We start from the raw sequence: 22,132 nt of genomic DNA, 5'->3' as shown, positions 1-22,132 counted from the left end.
CTCTAGGCCGGAGGTGGGACTGCCTGTCTCTAGGCCGGAGGTGGGACTGCCTGTCTCTAGGCCGGAGGTGGGACTGCCTGTCTCTAGGCCGGAGGTGGGACTGCCTGTCTCTAGGCCGGAGGTGGGACTGCCTGTCTCTAGGCTGGAGGTGGGACTGCCTGTCTCTAGGCTGGAGGTGGGACTGCCTGTCTCTATGCCGGAGGTGGTGCTTCCTGTCTCTAGGTCAGAGGCAGCCCCCCCTGTTTCTAGGCTGGAGGTGGGACTCACTGTCTCTAGGCCAGAGGCAACACTTCCTGTCTCTGGGCTGGAGGTGGGACTGCCTGCCTCTAGGCCAAAGGTGGCCTTTCCTGTCTCTAGGCCAGAGGCGACACTTCCTGTCTCTAGGCCAGAGGTGACCTTTCCAGTCTCTAGGCCAGAGTGGCCCTTCCTGTCTCTAGGCCAGAGGTGACCTTTCCAGTCTCTAGGCCAGAGGCGACACTTCCTCTCTCTAGGCTGGAGATAACCCTTCCTGTCTCTAGGCCAGAGGTGACACTTCCTGTCTCTAGGCCAGAGGCAGCCCCCCGTCTCTATGCCAGAGGCAACACTCCCAGTCTCTAGGCTGGAGGTGACACTGTCTAGCTCTAGGCCAGAGGCAGCACTTCCTGTCTCTAGGCCAGAGGTGATCCTTCCTGTCTCTAGGATAGAGTCAGCCCCCCTGTCTCTATACCAGAGGCGACACTCCCTGTCTCTGGGCTGGTGGTGAGACTGCCTGTCTCTAGGCCAGAGGTGGCACTTCCTGTCTCTAGGATGGAGGTGGGACTGCCTGTCTCTAGGCCGGAGGTGGGACTGCCTGTCTCTAGGATGGAGGTGGCGCTTCATGTTTCTAAGTCAGAGGCAGCCCCCCCTGTTTCTAGGCTGGAGGTGGGACTCTCTGTCTCTAGGCCAGAGGCAACACTTTCTTTCTCTGGGCTGGAGGTGGGACTTCCTGCCTCTAGGCCAAAGGTGGGCTTTCCTGTCTCTAGGCCAGAGGTGACCTTTCTGGTATCTAGGCCAGAGTGACCCTTCCTATCTCTAGGCTGGATTTGGGACTCACTGTCTCTAGGCCAGAGGTGACGCTTCCTGTCTCTAGGACAGAGGTTGGACTCCCTTTCTCTAGGCCAGAGGCAACACTTCCTGCCTCCAGGCCAGAGGTGGCCTTTCATGCCTCTAGGCCAGAGGTGACACTTTCTGTCTCTAGGCCAGAGGCGACACTTTCTGTCTCTAGGCCAGGGGTGACCCTTCCAGTCTCTAGGCCAGAGGTGACACTTCCTGTTTCTAGGAGTGAGGCAACACTCCCTGTCTCTAGGCTGGAGGAGGGACTGCCTGTCTCTAGGTCAGAGGCAGCCCCCCCATTTCTAGGCTGGAGGTGGGACTCACTGTCTCTAGGCCTGAGGCGACACTTCCTACCTCTAGGCCAGAGGCAACACTTCCTGTCTCTAGGCCAGAGGTGACCCTGCCTGTCTCTATGCCAGAGGTGGGACTGCCTGTCTCTAGGCCAGAGGTGGGACTGCCTGTCTCTAGGCCGGAGGCGGGACTGCCTGTCTCTAGGCCGGAGGTGGGACTGCCTGTCTCTAGGCCGGAGGTGGGACTGCCTGTCTCTAGGCTGGAGGTGGGACTGCCTGTCTCTAGGCTGGAGGTGGGACTGCCTGTCTCTAGGCTGGAGGTGGGACTGCCTGTCTCTAGGCCAGAGGTGGTGCTTCCTGTTTCTAGGTCGGAGGCAGCCCCCCCTGTTTCTAGGCTGGAGGTGGGACTCACTGTCTCTAGGCCAGAGGCAACACTTCCTGTCTCTGGGCTGGAGGTGAGACTGCCTGCCTCTAGGCCAAAGGTGGCCTTTCCTGTCTCTAGGCCAGAGGCGACACTTCCTGTCTCTAGGCCAGAGGTGACCTTTCCAGTCTCTAGGCCAGAGGCGACACTTCCTCTCTCTAGGCTGGAGATAACCCTTCCTGTCTCTAGGCCAGAGGTGACACTTCCTGTCTCTAGGCCAGAGGCAGTCCCCCATCTCTATGCCAGAGGCAACACTCCCAGTCTCTAGGCTGGAGGTGACACTGTCTAGCTCTAGGCCAGAGGCAGCACTTGCCTTCTCTAGGCTGGAGGTGGGACTGCCTGTCTCTAGGCTGAAGATGGGACTGCCTGTCTCTAGGCCAGAGGTGGTGCTTCCTGTCTCCAGGTCAGAGGCAGCCCCCCTGTTTCTAGGCTGGAGGTGGGACTCACTGTCTCTAGGCCAGAGGAGACACTTCCTGCCTCCAGGCCAGAGGTGGCCTTTCCTGTCTCTAGGCCAGAGGCAACACTTCCTGTCTCTAGGCCAGAGGTGATCCTTCCTGTCTCTAGGATAGAGTCAGCCCCCCTGTCTCTATGCCAGAGGCGACACTCCCTGTCTCTGGGCTGGTGGTGAGACTGCCTGTCTCTAGGCCAGAGGTGGCACTTCCTGTCTCTAGGATGGAGGTGGGACTGCCTGTCTCTAGGCCGGAGGTGGGACTGCCTGTCTCTAGGATGGAGGTGGCGCTTCATGTTTCTAAGTCAGAGGCAGCCCCCCCTGTTTCTAGGCTGGAGGTGGGACTCACTGTCTCTAGGCCAGAGGCAACACTTTCTTTCTCTGGGCTGGAGGTGGGACTTCCTGCCTCTAGGCCAAAGGTGGCCTTTCCTGTCTCTAGGCCAGAGGTGACATTTCTGGTATCTAGGCCAGAGTGACCCTTCCTATCTCTAGGCTGGATTTGGGACTCACTGTCTCTAGGCCAGAGGTGACGCTTCCTGTCTCTAGGACAGAGGTTGGACTCCCTTTCTCTAGGCCAGAGGTGGCACTTCTTGTCTCTAGGCCAGAGGTGACCCTTCCTGCCTATAGGTTGGGGGTACCCCTTCCTGTCTCTAGGTTGGAGGTGGGACTCCCTGTCTCTAGGCCAGAGGTGACCCTTCCTGTCTCTAGGTTGGAGGTGGGACTTTCTGTCTGTAGGCCAGAGGTGACTCTTCCTGATTCTAGGTGAGAAGTGAGACTTTGTCTCTATGACAGAGGTGACCCTTCATGTCTCCAGATTGGAAGTGGGACTCCCTGTCTCTAGGCCAGAAATGACCCTTCCTGTCTCTAGGTCAGAAATGACCCTTCCTGCCTCTAGGTTGGACGTACCCCTTACTGTCTCTAGGTACTGTCTCAAAACATCAGACACCAGATGTGAACCGCAGATGTGGGACTACCTGTCACAACGCATCAGACACCAGATGCAGACTGCAGATGTGAGTCTTCCTGTCGCGAGGTTGAGGCAGCATCAAACAGGGGTGGATAAAACAGAAGCTTAAATGTTACGAACTTTAAGACTATAATTAAAGAAGACAAGTTGGCAAAGCATGTCCAGAGGAAGATGAGACGATACCACAGACAACCAATCAGTGAAAACTGCACTCTGGCATACAGGGATATGGAGCTTAAGAAACAGACTCGCCAGCCCCCTTCTATGACAAAACAAGCTGAAGTATATGGACACTAATAGGCTGTTCTTAATTCTTTTCGGGTTTACATTCTGGTCTCGATGGCAGCGGGTTGCTGAAGGATCATGTCTCAGACTCCCCGCTCTCAGTCACATGCGTCACATCCAGCATCAGATGCAGAATCTCTAGTTAAACAATAAGACTTTCCTCAACAGCTCCTAAAAACTGTGTAGCTACCTGTATGTGTCCAGAGAATCTGAACTGTAAACAGGCACGTTACCACATTTTGCCTAAAGGAAGGCAGAACAAAACGAGCCAGAGTCTGACACTGGGAGAGTTGAATCCCTGAAAACTGTATGCTTGTTAGACATTCAATCAGTACTCAGGAAGTGGCTTGTACCAATGTCTTAGCATTTACAGGAGTTTTACAGCAAGAGGATGGTACTCCACAGGTTGAGTAAAAACTGCTTCTCAGAGCCCCAACTCATGCTCATGCGTGTAAGCAGAACACGTCCCACTGCCCCTCCAAGTGCCCAACAGGATGGACCGGACCATGCACGTTTGCACTGTGGCCGTCATGCGCTCTGTGGCAGGAGTCTCCATTCCACTGTTGGCATGACTGCCGTTTGAGAGGACGTCGCCCACCTTCGACAGGAAAGGTGAGGTGGACTAATACCAATACAAGTCATACTCTGGGTAGTGGCTCAGCGTGTCCTGGTGGCACCTCTTTTTGTCTTATGCATCTCTTCGGGTTCCTCTTCCCCACACACCAGCTTCTGCAGGCACTGCTGGATGTCCAGCTGTCCACCGTAGGCCCTTTTCATCCCACGTGGAAGGCAGCGGCATGAGGTCAAGTTCAGATAAGTAAGAAGTGGGCAGGAAAGGATGACATCTCTAGAGAAAAGAGAGGAGAGAAGGTCAGTGCCAGCAGGACCCTACAGTGTATACATACTTATTCCTCTCTTGGTGCTGGGGAATGGATCAACTTTAAAAAGAAGTGGCATTCCAGTGAGGGATGCTCTAGACTTGGGGCCAGACCCATTCTCTCACCAAATTAAGCCGAACTAACCTAGATCAAGAAAGGAACAAGGACTTAAAGTGACATTTGATCTCAGTTTGGCAACACAGATGACGAAGCTTCTCTTCCTATATACAGAATCTACTTAGTCCAACAATAAACTAGAGGTACCCAGATTGGAAAAATGACACTGCCTTCTCTTCCTTACCCTCAAAAGAAAAACTCAGTGGTAACACAGACTCCCTCCAACCATCCCTCCCCGCCAGTCTGAACTACAGCAAACTCTTAACTTGGGAATGAGCAGGAAACTCATCACCAAGGCGCAGTTGATCTAAGCCAAGCCACAAGAATTATCCTAGATCATCTGAAATGCACCAGGGTTGTTTTCCAAAGCATCTTCCGAGTGGCTCAAATTCAAAACAAGCACAATTATAAGAAATTCATAATTATGAAAGGAAAAATAAGTTATTTAGAAAAACGATGCTGATCATGTACAAAACCCTCACATAGACAGCAGAGTAAATCAGTAAATGACAGCAGATCATTTCTCATTACATGTGATAGGTCAGGAGGATAAGGAAATGTCCCTGACGTTTCAGGAGAAAGCTCCAGCGTTAGCGCCCAGTGACTTACTCGAGTAACTTCATGGGTGGGTTTAATATTTTTGGCATAGGATACAGCTCAATGCAAGAAGTTAAAACAAGTTACCCGCTTATTGAGAGAGAAGCATCAGCTGCCCCCTCAACAGACCTGCTGTAAGCGTATCTGTATCCAGCATCAGGCCATTGGAAGCAGCACTCTTACACATTCAATCCAGGCCCAATCATCCCCGGTGTGGTCGGACCTGTCAGTGCAGGCGTACTGCACTCAAAACAAACCCTCCAACCACAGATGGCCTTTCCCCTGGTTAGAAAGAATTAGGTTCAAAGCACAGAAGGACCAGTGAAATATTCCACTCCCCTTTTTCTTCTTCTCTTGCCTGGGGGCTCCTCTAAATTGAGATAAAGGGGGAGGGCTGCCCCTAGAGTTTCCGTTTCCAGGTTTACCTCTCTGAGAATAGGAATCTAGAAGGGTTGCTCCCTTGCTAGGGGGACCAGCCACTTCCACCAGGTGTCACATTTAGCCATGTGCACAGGGCCCTTGTCACAAGCTTGTCCAGCAGGATGAGACTGCTGCCTGCTCTAACTATTGGAAGCCATCGGACCCCACAGGGCGGTTGACTTACCTCGCCATGCCCAGCCCTGGCCTTCACAAGGACAACAAGATGCCCTATCCTGGCTTTCACATGGACACTAAGATGCATCCCAATTGTATATGTCAGTCTCTGTATTACTGGTATCTGGTCTTGCGGCTTCCGCTTTAATATGTGCGTAAATGACACACGGGCCCTTTAAATGTTTAGTTTTCACCCCAGTATATCAGTTTTGAATCATGTCCCAAATAGCTCTGAGTGAGCGAGTGAGGTAAACAAGCCTGATGTTGTCCAGGAAATTACTCCCACAGGAATTCTAAAAGTCGTACATTTTCTTCCTACTTGCCATCCTTTTTTCAGTCATATGACCTTTTCCTTCTATCCATTCCCACCATTTCTCTATCCTTCTCTTTTCCCCCTTCATTTTCATCCTTTCTTACACGCCTTCTTTCCTTTCAACAATCACTTTTTTCTCTACATCGATCCATTATTTTCTCAATTTATCCATCATCCACCCTTCCCTCCACCGACCCAGTCACCTCCCTCTCCCTTCATCCATCCTTCTCCCAATATTCCTTCTCTCCATACTTATCTACATCCATCCCTCCATCCTCCTCTCCATCCATCCATCTCCACATTCATCCCTCCTCTCTCCACTTTTATCAACATCTCTCCTTCTCTCCAACCCTCCTTCCCTAATTTCCTTTCACTGAAAGAGATCTATTTATGACCTTTGCAGACCAGTCTTTGACAAAAGTCAAACGAGCGTTAAACACATAAATGTTTCATATCACACAGAACTGTCCAATGATACGCACCTCCCGCTTAAGCTGCTGAGGGGAGGGGGGGTGGGGGCGTTCATGACGTGCCTGTAGGGAGCCCTTCATTGGTTCGCCCCCGAATCAAAGGTAAGGGGCATTGTAGCGCTCAGAGCCATTCACTGTGTGGTCTTTATTAAAGGTAGGGTAGCTCTTAATACAGCCCTCAAACCTCTGTGCTAGCCCCCTTGAGTTTCTTCAAGCTAAAGGAACTTCAAAGACGCAGAAAAGTCAGCCTTTCTAGTCTAAACCCTAAGCAGTGGAGCAGTCTCACATGAGCTAGCCAGAAAAGACCAGAGTTCTACACCAGTTCCAGAAACCATCCAATTCTACCTATTCTCCCTACGGTGGCGAGCTCTCCGGGACACAGCTGGACATTTCTTCAAGCGTGCTCTCTATACCAGATTCTAGTAATAGTAGAAGGAGGAAGAGGAGGAGTATTATGAGCAGAGATATTAGTAAGAATATTGGTAAGACAAGATGTGGAGGATACAGTTGATTAATACTCTTTAGACATGTCTGTGATGCTATTTTGCTGTAATTCGGTGCAATAGTACCAATCATGTTGTTTAAGGGATCCAATGTTGTACGTGGATTTATATTTATTTGCACATGGTGTGACTCACATCTCTATCCTTGTTTAGGGGGTAGGAGAGGGGGATGGAAGAAGTTAATGAATTGTAATGTTATTTTGTATTTAAAATCAATAAATTAATAAAAAAGGATAGTGGTAAGGGTAGTAAGACTACTAGAAGAAATAGCAGGGTTTTTAGTAGTTGTATAAGTAGGAGAGATGAGAGTAGCAGGTATTGTACGAGCAGCAGTACATTCTGGAGTAGGAGCAGTAGTATTATGAATAGTGCAAGCACGATTCGAAGTAGTAGGAGGCGTAACACTGAAAATAGCAGGAGTACTACTAATAGCAGCAGTAGTATTATACATAGCACAGGTAGTACTAGAAGCAGCAGGAGTAATATTAGAAAAGGCAGGAGTAGTAGTAATATTATTGATAGTAGCTGTATTAATATGAATAGTACAAGTAGTATTCGAAGTAGCAGGAGACGTAATACTGGAAACAGCAGGAGTAGTAATATTACTAACTGTAGCTGCGAGGAGTGTTATCAGCAGCAGCACTGGTACACGCTTGATTCAAAAAGTGAAATGTTGGCGATAAGTACAAGAATGTACGGTAGCCCACCATGCCACACCGTAGACTCCATCAGCACACTGTTATTGTACGTCTCGTCATTCGTTTCCACGTGCTCTGTAATATGGATTTGCTGATGTCTCTCCGCGTTTGGCGGCAGAGTGAACGGCTGACACACAAGCTACAAACTGCGCCGCAGAGACGGCGGGCCATGCCTCCTGTCCACCCGCCTCCTCCCATTACGGTAGAGTAATCTCTAGCTTTTCAAACCCCTGATCCCTCCCCACACACAGTAGTCCGAGATGCACCAATCTAAACCCCCAATTAAAATCCATGAAGCTGTTAAACGCGGCGGTCAAAGCCATCTCACTGTGCTTCACACACGAAATACTCCGCTCCATCTACGTTGGGGTTCCAAGGATGAGATGCTGTACGGTTCACAGACAGAGCCCCTAAGACACACAGGACCCCTCGAGTAGGGCAGACAGGACCCTCCAGGGCTCAAGGGCTGCAGGGTCTGGAACTCACCAAGTTTGAACCACCAGAGGGCAGATTCCATGGGGCCATCCTGGTCCCAGCAAAGCTTCATGAAGTGTGAAGCCACAGAAAAGTATTAGAAGTCACAGGAATGTAGACACAATGCACTCTGGTTAGACTGTGAGTAGTGCTACGTGGGCGGTAGGGCACCAGGCGAGCTCCCAATTAAAGGAACTCATTAGGGGCCTGCAAGGGATGACACACATCAACTCTCAGGATTCCACAGAGCGTATTATTGTCCACCACCCCAGAGAGCATGTACGACACTTGCTGTCCCTGTCGCTGGTGATGGAGAACAAGAACTGCTACAATACCTCCTGTGTGACAGTGAGCCACAAGGACTTTGATGAATAGCAGAGATGCCATGGGTCCCCGTATGTAAGAGATATCCTTATGTTCTGACTGCTAAGCACGACACCTGTGAGAGCACATATAACTGGGCTGTTTTGACCTCCTTTGCCCGGGGTGATACGGCGTGGACAAACTATGGAATCCCACCAGTAATAAGAGCGGTGTAAACATGTTCACATAGTGCCTGGACCCTGATACCCATCTGGAGGCACTACTATATCTGATGGTACTTGGGGATCATTACCATCCCTGACGACACTTCCACACAGGGCCTAATGAGAGCTCTGCTCATGACCGGGTTATAGTGAACTAGAACAGACCATCCCAGCAGGTAAATTTATACTTTTTAATGTATGAGATGTAGTTTTCTGCCACTTTATTTTTATATGATAATTCTATTGGATTTAGCAAGGCCCTCTCTCTACTCTTCCGAAGGGAGTCCAAGTGTGAGCTCCAGTTATCAGAAAAAAAACATCTTGGTGAACATTAATTTTAAGTTCTAATGCACTCAGGTCAATCTGAGCATGGCTTTGAGTTCCAAACCTGACTGATGTTGAATGATTTTTTAACCAGCCCACATATCATTACAAGCAGAAGCAAATATTAAAAAAACAGCCAAGTGGCACCTACATGCTGTTTAAAGGTGCGCCACGGCGCGAGCAAGGACAGTGCGCCCTATCTGTACTATGGGCCCTGATGCCAAGCGGCACCTATAGGCTGTTTAAAGGTGTGCCAGGGCGCAAGCAAGGACAGTGCGCCCTATCTGTCCTATGGGCCCTGATGCCTACAGTGTTCAAATCACAAGTACTACTCAGCCGGCCGACCTGAAGGCCACTTCACGTGCAAGGCTCGTCCCTGTGAGCTCAATCTCTGAGCCTATGACAGGAGTGTGATTTCCTCAAGCTCAGCAGTCCACTAGAAACCCATCTCTTCAAGCGGACATAAGCTAGCCCTCACTATGCCAGCATCTAGTTTCAAGAGAGAACTCTCAGCCTCTCTTACTCGATGCCTAGTTTGATCTCCGTCCCATAAGTACTTCTCATTCCTGACCCTTTGGCTCTTCACCAAGCCTCTCTGACCATCCTATCAGCGTAAATGATTAATGGATTCCAATTTGACACTATCACTCAAAAAGATGTCCGCTATTCCCACTTCTATACTTCTCATCCAAAGCTCTCTGAGGTTAGTGCACCATGGTTTGCAGCGCTTTACAAAAACCCTGGTCTTTGGCGCAGTCCACTAAATGTCAGTTGGAGCGCGTCCGGATGAGACGACAGCGATGGCTCTGTTACGACTGTACTATAGTTACAGAATAAACGCATTTGTGGCACAAGTCCTACTTGTCTGATCATCCATTCACCATAACATAAATTGGCGACGAGGATGGGATTCGCCATAGCAAACACCTTCTTGTTGACAGATCTGCACAGCAGCGGGAGCAAATTCTGCAGTTAATCTCACACCCATCACATTAATTTTCATCTTGGTCAAAGTCTGTATATTCCTGCTCAACTTTGTTGATTCGCACTTGTATCCTCCCCTGTCTGATCACACAATTCCAGCCACCCGATTCCTCCATCCTGATCCATATTTCGGTTTCAAGCGGTGGTGAAGACGTACCGGACGGATTTCAAGGTGACCTTTGTGCTTGCCAAGTTGAGGGAGCGGAGCACCGGAATATTGCCATCACTTGCCAAGGTGGCAATGGCCAGCTCCAGGTCCTTCTCGGAGAAGCCCTGGCCCATCAGGTCCAATTCACGCAGACTGTGAGGCCACTTCCTGGTGATGAGGTGGCTTCCCTCCTTGGCCAAGCCCACATTGTTAGGACTGCAGTACAAGCCCATGTACAAGTTCTCCAGATCTGAGGAATAAGCAACATTACAATACATTATAAATCTTGTATACCACAATATTTGTCTGTGGGCTTCTTTACTTGTCCAGTGCATACGAATAAACCATGACAATAGTGCGTATTACATTATGACCCAGCAATTGAAACTTTGAAACATCTGTGGTATGATGTATATAGGTAGTATACTCCATCCAAGGGCTGCCTAAGAAGAAAAGGCTCAGCGAACGGGGAATTTTTTCTTAAATAGTAATCCCTATTGTAATGTGGGGAGTTGTTTGCAATGGAGGTTGACATAGAAGGTTGGGAGGCCTGATGAGACATACAAAGGGAATATAAATCTAACATTTTGCTCTCAGCAAACCAAAGCTTGAGCAAGAGCTGATATTTTCGCTACAGTCCGGGAACTAGCCCCGCTGCTTAACTTTGTGCTCTATATACCAGTTTTGGGATTTGTTGAGCCCTCTTACCTGGACAAGGCAGTTGTTGGAGGCTGTTTGGAGTCACTCGATAACACCCGCGTAGATCTAACACACGCAGCTTGGTGGACGTCTGCAATATTCTCAGGCACTCGTCATCCCCAACAAAGGAGAAGGAGGAGGTGGCGAGAGACAGCTCCTCCAGCTCTGGGAAACCCAAGTCACTAGGGATGTTACGGGGACGCGATCTGGGCGACCAGATCACATTCAGCAAGTGCAGCACCTAAAGGGAAGGTAGCAACCCCCCAAAAGAGATATCGGTTACATTACTGTATGGGCTGAAACAGGCATAAACACAACTGCTGCATTACGGGAATTGAGTCTTTGGCAGCTTCAGACACTCCTCACACATTTCTACAGCCCTGTTTGCTGTTTTACAAATACAAGATTGATATTTTTTATCAGCCACACACAACAATTAGCTCCGCTCTGTATGGATTGTTCTGTGTGCCCTGATGCACACCTGGTAACACGAAGCCACGCAGAGCAGTACACGTTACACAGAGTGGGAACTTGTGCTCTGAGTCTGGAAGAAGCCTTCAGTCACATAGCTACGATGCACTAGCCAGATCGTACTGTTACAAAGTAAACACTCTTCACTCCAACTAGCAGAAAGTGTTTATTGTGGCTGAGGAGCAGTGGTAGTCACTGCTAACTCCTGAGCATCCTTCCACCAACTGTGCTCCTCACATTGTACAATTGAATCAATACATTCTAAATCCTACCAAACATGAAGCTAAGCAACACAATTACTTATGCACAACTCAGCCTGGATCACCCACAAACCTGGCCGGCTTTCCTTTCCTTCACATAAAAGGAGGGAAAGAGTTGAGGTGGCTTTCCTTCCATCCCAGATGCTTCACTTGTAATCGATGGTACAATTCCAATGTATGATGTCCAGCATCTATCTCACTAAAACACGGATAGATATAGTCTGGTCAAGCGGGTGATCAGCTTAATACACAACATTAGCAGCAATAGAGGGGGACACCTGAGACAGCTACTCTGCAGGACAGTTCACAGCTGCAGGACTCGGGTGCCTGATTCCAGAAGGATTTGGCATTTAAGAACACATTTGAAAACTGAACTGGCGAGGGGCCCTGAGCTCCTTTTCAGCAGGTTTGAAAAACACAGACTTAGTTTTATACTTTTAAAATTGTGTAACCCTGCGAACACTCGAGCTGAAGAGAGGCCGCTCCAACTCAAGAGTAAATGCTGGCAATGAATAAGAGACACACTGCCTAGTTTAAATGAAAAGTGTACAATATGTCAGGCAAGAAAATGTGTCTGTATGGACATATATGTACAGGTTTATGAGAAGAAATATAGCCTATTCTTATAGACATTAGTATTTTATTCAGCCAAGAGTCAGGGGCTCCTTAATCCTGCTGTCAAGAAGGCAGCATGCTACGTCATCAGTTGATTAGAAATGCCAAAGTATTTCTTATCAGACTCAAATCCCAGACAGAATGGGGTTTCCAGGGCAGAGGACACAAACACAAGCATCACTGCTTCTCAGGACCACCTAATTCTGTAAATAATACTCTAATCTCAAAAGGCCAACAGAACACCGGAAGCCGAGACACTGGGGAGTTAGGTGTCTAAAAGGTAACCTACTGAAAGGGCCATGATCCAAGATCTGCACCGAGGGATTAAAATAGCATCGAACCATATATCACGCTCGCCCCATTGCTCCTTTACGACAGAAGAAATCTAAAAACTCATCTCTTTAGGAAACACCTCAGTCGCCATAATTTAGAGGTCCAGCTCCGCGCGTCAACAGCTTAAATCTAATAAAATTATTTTCTCTCCCGCCCAACCCCCCTCTCACCCGAATATCCACTTATATACACAAGATCCCCAATCATTTCTCATACACTTTAAGGTGCTCGGCTGAGGGCCTGCTGTATAAACACATTTGCATTGCCATTTCCAGACAGAGCTAGGAGAGGAGTCAGACTTCAGGTCTTACACCAATTAGACATCTAACATGACCCCATGAACTACACCCAGCAGACAACTGATTATCAATCAGACGATGTGGCTGCTGTTTACAAAGGAAGAACTCTCAAACAAACAACCTGTTCTCTTTGTGAATGCATAGACATGCATAAAACACACCCTATGCAAATCACTTAAGTCTGCCTAAAGAACAAGTTACTTACCTTCTGTAATGCTCTTTCCAGTGGATACTCTTTCTAACCGCGGATTTCTTACTTTTTGAATCTGTAAACTTTTACAAAGCAGTGCTCCACCAGAAAGAGCGTTACTGAAGGTAACTTCTTGTGATGTATACTTCAAACCGCGGACTACTCGCTTTGAGAATAGATACCAAAACAGGTGGAGGGTCTGTGGACCAAATGTAGAAACCATCCTTCTCGTCCCACCTGGCTGTGAAGGCAGTAGTGCTTTGTGAACATGTGTATGGATTCCCACGTCACAGCCTGACAAATGTCAGTAAAAGACAGATTCTGATGTAGAGGACTATCTACCTTGACAGTGTCCTTTTCTGAACTGCTTTGTCTTTCTTTGCCTGACAAAACCCCACAAAAAGAGGATCGTCCAGAGGATGGTCTTAGGTGCAATTGATGTAAAAGCTCAAGACTCTCTTGGGGTCCATCAGATGAAATCTCTGCTCCTCTTTTGAGTGGAGCAAGGAACTCTGGGAGGGTAACTGATTGCCCAACTGGAAAAGGAGTCACAACTTTTTACAAAAAGGCCATCTTGGTCCTCAACATCAGTTTGTCTAGGGAAAAGCAGCGCACAGTGGCTGCACAGAGAGCCTGAAGTTCACTCACGTGATGAGCTGAAGGAATCACAAGGAACACAGAATTGTGATTCAGAAGATGCAATAAGCAGCTGTGCACCGTCTCGAAGGGAGTACACACAAGGAAAGTCAGGACTAAGTTGAGATCACATTGTGACATTATAAACGGTTTAGAAGGGAAAATCGTATAAACTTTCTAGAAACCTAAAGTGATTTTAAAAAGCAGGGTTGGTCCGGCAAACGCAAAAAGGCCGCAAGGGACAACAAATAACCTTGAAGGGTTCCCACTGCAAGCCATTGATGTTCCAAAGATGAAACAAACTAGAAGACATCCAACTGTATGGCTTGTAACGGGTCTGTGTTGTGGACACCACACCAGGCCACTGATCTGTTCCAGTACCTGGCGTACATGGACCATGCAGCAAGGATAACATCCCCAACCTCAGGAGGGAGGACGAACGCAGTCAACTGAAGCCAATCAATCTCCTTGCATGGAGGTGTAAACTGCGCAGGCGCGGATGCAGAACCCTGACGTGCTGCTGCAACAGAAGATACTACCGAAGCAGAAGCCTGACTGGGGTACAGATGCTCATGCTGAAAAGTTCCCAGTACTACACTCTCCTGCCCAATCCACACCCACTAGGATGTCTTGGGCCGGTCGTTCCCGATCTTCTTCAGGTGTCCACTCATTGTCCCTGATCCATCTTATGGGATTGATTGTTACCAGAAACACTTCTCATGCAAACAATGTGGCGTGGGTCACACTCTACTCGTGGGTCATCAGGCAGGAAGCAGAGCATAGCTCACAGTGGTTTCATTGACATGGCAGCGAGCAACATGAAACAGTTCCCAACAGCTTCTTGGTCTTCTCTGACAGTCACCAACATTCCTCACATTCCCATTCCACCCTGAACAATGACACAGACATATTCCATACTAGGACCCTCCTGTAGGGATCAGCACAGAGACAAAACATAACATTGCTCAGTGGGTTGGGTATTGGCTGCAGAGGCAAATTGGAATTCCGGCTCTGGCAGCACACAGACCGAGTCCGTAGGGCCTGTGACTCTGAAAGGTCCTAGAGTTGGCATCAAGCCGGCGGTAACCCACCTGGAGGTCCCGTTGGATCCTGTTGGTTCAAAGGTGCTAAAGATGGAACAGAAACCATGCTAACAATGAGCAGTGTAGCCTTCCTAAAGGCATGGAATTGTTTCTGACCCGGGGAACTTGGGGTGCAAGGGAACCAATCGTGGAATCCTCTGTGGATTGGGACCGAGGCCGAATAGTACGTTGATGCCCTCACCACCACTCTGGAGATACAATGCGGTCGGATGGGGAAGAGCATCACTTGGCTTTACTGTGTCTTCGGTTCAACTTCGATTAGGACTTATCACAAGACTTCAGGCGTCATGAGGACCAGTTGCAGCAATGTCCTCAAGAGTGGGAAGGAGTCTGCGCTCTCGACTACAAGTGGGGCAGGACCTGCGCAGTTTTTTTGGGGTGTTCGGTGACAAACTGCTTGACTTCACGTTCCCGGATCCTCTTTGGATTCATGAGGGCACATTCCTCACATGACTAGGAGTCGTGTCCCAAGCCCAAACACCTAACGCATGCCTTGTGTGGGTTTGTCATGGACATTTGTTTGTGACAGTCCTGGAATGGTTTAAATCCTGAAGTTTTTGGAGAGGACATAGCTCCTTTGCAAATTGGCAGAATGTTTTAGAGAAAAACAAAATCTCATCAGCCATTGAGGAAATAGGGAAGTGGAGCTCCGAACCCACCTTTCAAGACGTGAAATGAAAGGAAATGACATCAGCGCGCATAGTTAGTGCTTATATGGGGCTTTGTTTGCCACTTCCAGGGCGAACAAAGTCAACACGTAGCTGCAGGGTGCCACCTACTGGTGGGTGCCAGCACTGCTATGGATCTAGTCTGGCACCTGAAGATATTTTAAAGGTGAGGAATCTGCAGGTAGAAGTATACATCAGAAATGTGTAAAAACAGGAAGTTTAATTGTTCAATTTTAAGTGTCTAAATCCAAATGGGTTACCCCCAATCATGAACCGCCCCTCCCAACAGTGCACTCCTCCCAGCTTGGTGCTATGTAAATGCCAAGTCATACATAGAATGGTATGTTCCTCAGTACACTTTGTTGTGCCACACATAGTGGTTCCTGAAACCTGTTGAGACCTTCTCCGGGGGAGGCGAGAGCTTCACAGACATGTAATACCTGCAGCTTTGGGCATCCGGCCTGAAGGGCCTCGATGGAGAACTCCAGGTAATCTGTTCCTTGCTTGATCTCTGTGGTCACTTCCAGGAACCGCAGCTCAGAGCAGCATCCACTCTGGAAGAGGAAGCATTGCGGGGTTTAGAGAAAATCTCACAGTACATGAGGCTCAAATCAACCACACAACAACTCAGAAGAAAATATGTGAGGAGGAAACATATTCAAAGAGATAGATTACAACAGCTTATGAGATCTATAGAGGAACTTTGACCCATCGCACAGAACCCATATCTCATCCACACAACGAGATGTGCACCCAGGGAACCGCTCACAGCTCATGCCACACTGAGTCTCTATAATGCAACAATCCTACTACTACAACACTGCACTGTCTGTGTGTTAGACAGCTGAGGTGGTTCCAGCACAATGCATGCATGCTGTAAACAAAGAAAATCAACAGACAACAGCCACTGCACCGTTTATGTGAATGCACAGGTCAGAGAAAAATGTGATTTAATTCGGCCTGAGGCTTTGCTTGAGAACCTGAAAACATGTTTTAACTTGAATTCTTCCGGTGAGTAAAGGCCTTTATGCTCCTTGTAAGTGGCCAGCGGAGTGGTGACCTGTGATCCTTTCCTCGCGTGAGCCCTTCGTATGGAAAGAACATTTAAGAAAATCAATCAATCAATCAGGATTTATAAAGCGAGGCTAATCACCCGATAGGGTATCCAGGCGCCCACAGTGCTTTATGCACCTCTTCCCGCCAGCGATCTGCCTTTGCGCCTTCTTACACTGTTCATTTCCATTTCTAGTACTGCTGGAGCTCAAACATAGCTTTGACAATGGATCTCTGTGCAGGTCCAAGGGAGACAGATTACAGGCACAGGGATCAGGAGGGGAGAGAGGTGGAGTGAAACAGGAGCTGAGCTCATGGTAGGCAGGGGTGCAGGTGGGAGGGTGGACGAGGAATGGGTAGGGGAGAAGACCAGAGGGTGGATGCCGAGTAGATGCTGAGTGGAGACAGTAAGGGGCCTGAAAGGGACAGGGCAGATCACTAGTGATGGAAGGAGCAGTGTTTACAGAGATTGAAAAGGTGCCATTTGAAGATGTGGTTGGTTCTCGGGCTCCTTTCAGAGCCACAGAAGGGTAGCAGCGAGACTAATGTTTTGAAGAGGAGATTCAGAAGACAATGGTTGTGGAGCAGGAATGTCTTACCTAATGCTCGAGTCAAAGGTTAATAAAGATGGGCTTCCCTCAGCTCACCAACCTACAAGCCATTCCATAACCCTCTGATCTCACCAGCCTTGATAGAGCAGTAAAGATGGTTTACTTTCTCCTGTTCATACTCGGGGGACCCAGGTGTGTTTGTAGCTTCTTTCACCACCGCTACACATTGAAGCCCATACTGCCCCAAATATTCCCCTACACAAAGAGCTAGTGTGGTAGGTGTCACTGTTAACTCATAGCTTTACTGTAATGCGCCCTATGCAGGTCTTCCTGTAAACAAGATCCATAGGTTGCACATGGTGCAGAATGCTGCAGGTCGACTGATCAACAGTCTCTTCGGGACAGACCGCGCCTCGTCAGCACGAAGGTGCTCCACTGGCCCCCGAGTACCTAAAGAAAAGAATCCATCGCCATCCTGTGGTGCAGCGACCCTAAGCTCTGGAGCAGCAACCATGAACCCCTCTCAATCCCACTCATAAAACTGCCTTTCAAAGGTGGGAGGCCTTTCTATCATCGAACCCCGCTGTGGTGCACATCCCTCTCCCTTTAGACGCCCCGCAGTCCCTTCAAGGGTTGAAGGCACGAAGGGGACCAGTGGAGATCCTTGGCACAAGGGTCAGCTCAACGGATTTCTTCAGTCCCATAGCCAGCTGTGCTGCTGCGTACAGGATGCGCGTCAGGGAGCGCTGTGGTCTCTCGGATACCGGTGAGCAGGGCGCTGCCTCATCTAGGTGGGAGAGGATCAGAGCTTGAACTGTGGTTCTTCAGTCTTTTCCTGGGAGATAAGGTTTCATTTTACTCAAGAGAGACAGTTGGAACCAGGCTGCTGGGGTCTTCTTGGCACTTTTTTCTTTGGGTGAGCGCTTCGAATGGAGGGTGAATCCAAGGGATCCGGCCTGTGCGGTCAGTTGGGGGGTGAAGCCGGTTATGTTTACGTTACAGGGGCATGACTGAATAAGAGAATGTATGGCGATGTTGGCGACAGAAGGCTTTCGGTCTTCGCGGGGTTGAGCATCAGGTAGTTTGTTGACATCAGATTGAATGCAGTTGAGGCAGGCTTTCAGTCTCTGTATGCTGTTGGTTGAGGAGATTTTCAGATAAAGGTGGATGTTCTCCACATACCAGTATATCTTGATGTTGGTGTCTGCAAGGATGGTTCCCAAGCGCTCCATGGAATAGCTCATAATGGTGGCCGACAGGGTGGAACCCTTGGAGACTCTGCAGGTACAAGAGAAACTCCAGGATCCGGTAGTGTCGGAACAAGTTAGTATTTAGTAGGTGAGGCAGGATGTGAACCGTTGTAGGATTGTACAAGTAAAACCCATGTGAATTTTCAAGGTGCATGTAGGAAGGTGGAATCGGACTGCATGGTTATCACCACTTCTTGCCTCGTGTTTTGCTGGTTTTCGACTTAGTTTAACTGGGATCCTGCTAATCAGGACCCCAGTTTATCGGTTTTCTCCCTACATTGGTTGTTTATGTACTTTAGGTACACTCCGCATTGGATTCTGGGTTACCCTTATATGTCCCTAGTATATGGTATACTATGTACCTAGAGCATAGGTACCCCAAGAGGCCTCTCAGGGGCTGCAGCATGTATTATGCCACCCCTGGGAGACCACTCAAAATGACACAACATGCCTGCTACAGCAGCCTGTGTAAGGTGGTGCATGCACCCCTTACATAGATATAGGTTCACTATATCTATCCATATCACTGCACATATAAACCTATCAGTCACCCCTATGGGAGGCCTTATCAATCCTGAAGGCAGGGTGCTGGGTTTTATGTGAGAGGGTGCCCATGCATGATCAGAGCCCCTCTGCAGCCTTCGGAACCCCTATTCCGGGGTTGTTGTGATGTAGCCATACCATATATACGTATGTGCATTATAACCTCGCGGTAAATGCTAACTTTAAAACGGCTGCATGGAAACATGTTGTGTTTGGTGTCAAACACCTTAGAATCATACCTCCACAGCAGTAACTGGTGTGGGAGGTATGATTACACCCTACTAGAGGGAGAAATATGACAGCACCGGTACACCCGGTAGCAGCTTTGCAAACCCTGGCATCACAAAATGGATGCTGCCAGCCACAGACACGAGTCTGCCCTCCTCCTGCTGGACGAAACTCCGGCAGGGGACGGCTGGACAATAGGTTTCCCGTCACAGGGAGGTGTGAGCACCTCCCAGACAGGCTTTAGGGTATTGGGGCTGGGTGGGTGCACTCTGAGAGTGCTTTGATGTCTGCACTGGGGGCACATTTGATGTCCCTGTGCAAAGTCCAGCTCAAACCGGTTGCTCTGGCGCGAAACTGAACAAAGGACATGGGTGTATCCACCCCTCTATCCTGACCCTCCCATAGGTGGGTCCCCAGTTTGTCCCAACCCTTCCTTGGGTATAAAGTAGGAACCCCTGGCTACAGGACTTTAGATTTACCTGGACGAAACTTTGCTATAGAAACCAAGTACTTCAACTATCCACACTACGCTGGATGACCGAAGAATCTCCCTTGGAGTAAAGGAGTTACTCCCCTACAAGGCAGGCACCTAAAATGCATCTGACTGGTTTGCATCTACGCAGCTCCTGACGGACTCCGAAGATTTTGCAACAAAGGAGGTGGGTTCCTAAGCTTCCCCGAGGCCAAATAGTGCTCTCAGCAAACCTGAGACCCGCAGCACTCGTGGGGACCGTGCAACCCGAACCCCTGGACACCGTGCCCATTTGCAGCAGCATATGCTTTTTGGCGATCCCGGAGGCTGTGCTTTGGGCTACCTGTAGTCCAGACCCCGAGCAGTGATTCCACCAAAGATTACTGGCTTACACTCCACGAGTGTTCCATGGGCTGGTATTTTGTGATTCCTCTCGAGGTCCCTTCACGATCCCTGGTCTGTCGACCTGTGGGTCCCTGAGGAGGGAACTGTAACTTTATGTGGGCTTACCTGGTTGCTCCAGACATGTCCTGTCTCTCCTTCGCTTGGGGAGTCCCCAGGACCTTGCTGGTCCACACCAAAGCATCTGACCGTGTGGGTTGCAGTTGCCAAGGCTTGTTGGTCTCCAATCCGGACACTGACCCCCCAGCACTCAACATCCTTCGTGGGACAGCTCGCCTGCGGACTCTGGTCGTCGTCGACATCTCCTGGTCCCCGTGCTGCAGAGTCAAGCTTCACCTCATCGCACCTGAAACACCCAACATCAGTGGGCATTCGTCTATCGTGCCCGTGGTCACTGGCAAGTAATCCAGACTCTGGCCCCTCTGTTTTCAGGTTCTTCTCATCTTCGACCCAGGCTTGGATCACCCCAGACACTTCTCATCTTCCCGGCAGCTGCACTTTGCAGCATCACGCCATTGAAAACAACAAAGATTCCCGACACCATTTGACATCTATACACCAGGCTTCCCTGGGTTAGGTAACACGAGTACTCCGGTGCTCACATGGGTGCTGCCCTTAGAACCTTCTAAGTTTGAAAGGGCTTGCTCAAAGTCCACTCCTAAGTGTCTTTAATCTTTAAAATTCCAACCGCGACTTTCCCATAGGATTGTACGGAGCTCGCGGCTGTGTTCTCATACTGCACGCGTCCCCCGTGGGTCCCCTGTGTCACTACCATGGGTGGTTCCTTGGGGTCCCAGCAATTCTACGTGCTCTAGGCACTGTGTCTAGTCAAGTCGTGGTTCTTATATCCTTTCTTAATATATGGTTTGGTCTCCCCCTGGGGCCCACTGTGTATTGTGCTATTTACTGTCGTTTTAGTACTGTAATATTATGTGCCTTGCTCTCTAATCTCCTAAAGAGGTTAGTAGAGAGTGGTAATAATAAATACATATATTTTATATATATACCCTGTGTAGTTCTCCTTTCATTTGGTCATTCAGGAGGTTATAATCTGGTAAACCAAGCTGCTTTACATTCCTTCGAGACTTAGCCTGAAGGCTGCTCTCCATAGCTACCACTAGGATAGCTTTCAATAAAGGTTGGCTTTAACCTAATCATCAATAAGGGTTGTTTGGACTGGTACAAGTTGCCCACTATAACTAGTGGACAGCATATATCAGGCCAACTTCTCACAGCATGGAACAATGTTGTATGGTCGACAGCTTTGAAAGTGTCAGAGAAGTTGAGCAGGATCAGGAATCAAAGGCCATTTTTATTGTTGAGGAAAACGGCATCACTGACTACCTGGAGTGTGTTGGTTCCAATATTGCAGCGCGGCCTGGACCCCGATTGACAGTCCTGAAGTAGGTTATTCTCGTTGGTGTTCTCCTGTGGCAGGGAGGTGGGTGTCCCTTGGCATGGCAGTATTCTAGACACCGGCTGCTGAACCATTTACTGCAAACAAGCTATGTACCCGAACCTTGGCATGGAAATATTCTAAGCACAGCCGAATGCGCAATTAATCATCTAGTTCTAGTGCAAACCAGCTAAGTATCTCCACTTTGACATGGGAGTATTCTAGACACAGGGAGCTGAACGAGTCATTAATCATCTACTAGTAACCAGCTATGCCCCTGCACCGTGACATGGGAGTGTGCTGGGCAGTGGCAGCCAAACCAGTCTTTAACCATCCCTACCAATCAGCTATACACCATAACCTTGGAGTGGGAGTATGCCAGTCATCTACTACAAACGAGTTATAAACCTGAAGTATGGCGTGGGAGTATGCTGGGTACAGGCAGCCAATCCAGACTTTAGCCATCGTCTATGAACCACCTAGAGGTGGGGCCTAACACAAGCCAAGATGGGTGCACAGTTGCAGAGCTCTTGTATATACCTTCATTAGGCTGCTAACCTGAGCTCGTCCTGGCCCGCACTGAAGGAGACAAGCTACAGGAGCCTGCTGTTACTGGATATAAGAGTCAGCTCCGCCAGGCCTGTTGTTCTGGAACCGCATTAGGGACAGAGCGGCTGTGAGGGGAGTGACCAGGTAGAATGGCTGGCCCAGAGGCTGCAGGGCTGCCACTGGCAGAGTGTGGCAGGGAACATGATGGGTAAGCCTGTCCTTGAACATCTGCACTGCGGGTCCGATGCGAAGCCTAAAATGGCTGCCATGTACATCAAGATCAGTCTATGCCTAGGGGGATAAAG

General features: G+C 49.0%; 1 protein-coding gene across 2 annotated transcripts in view; it reads right to left on the bottom strand.

The window, feature by feature from the left end:
- Positions 1-1,999: 1,999 nt before the first annotated feature.
- FBXL6 (F-box and leucine rich repeat protein 6) overlaps positions 2,000-22,132 on the bottom strand; it is a 102,847-nt gene continuing 82,714 nt past the window's right edge. The window contains exons 7-10 of one of the 2 annotated variants that reach the window (XM_085604335.1): positions 15,824-15,937; positions 10,818-11,049; positions 10,119-10,359; positions 2,000-4,329 (exon numbers count right to left, since the gene is read on the bottom strand). In XM_085604335.1, the coding sequence (XP_085460461.1) occupies positions 4,140-4,329; positions 10,119-10,359; positions 10,818-11,049; positions 15,824-15,937 (777 nt within the window). In that variant the 3' untranslated portion in view covers positions 2,000-4,139. The remainder of the gene's footprint in view (positions 4,330-10,118; positions 10,360-10,817; positions 11,050-15,823; positions 15,938-22,132) is intronic. The other variant, XM_085604334.1, reaches the window with a different exon arrangement.

This window comes from Triturus cristatus, chromosome 5_1, assembly GCF_964204655.1.
Source record: "Triturus cristatus chromosome 5_1, aTriCri1.1, whole genome shotgun sequence".
Taxonomy (NCBI): domain Eukaryota; kingdom Metazoa; phylum Chordata; class Amphibia; order Caudata; family Salamandridae; genus Triturus; species Triturus cristatus.
Note: the sequence above shows the minus strand (reverse complement) of the source record. Positions and strands in the feature narration are given on the sequence as shown.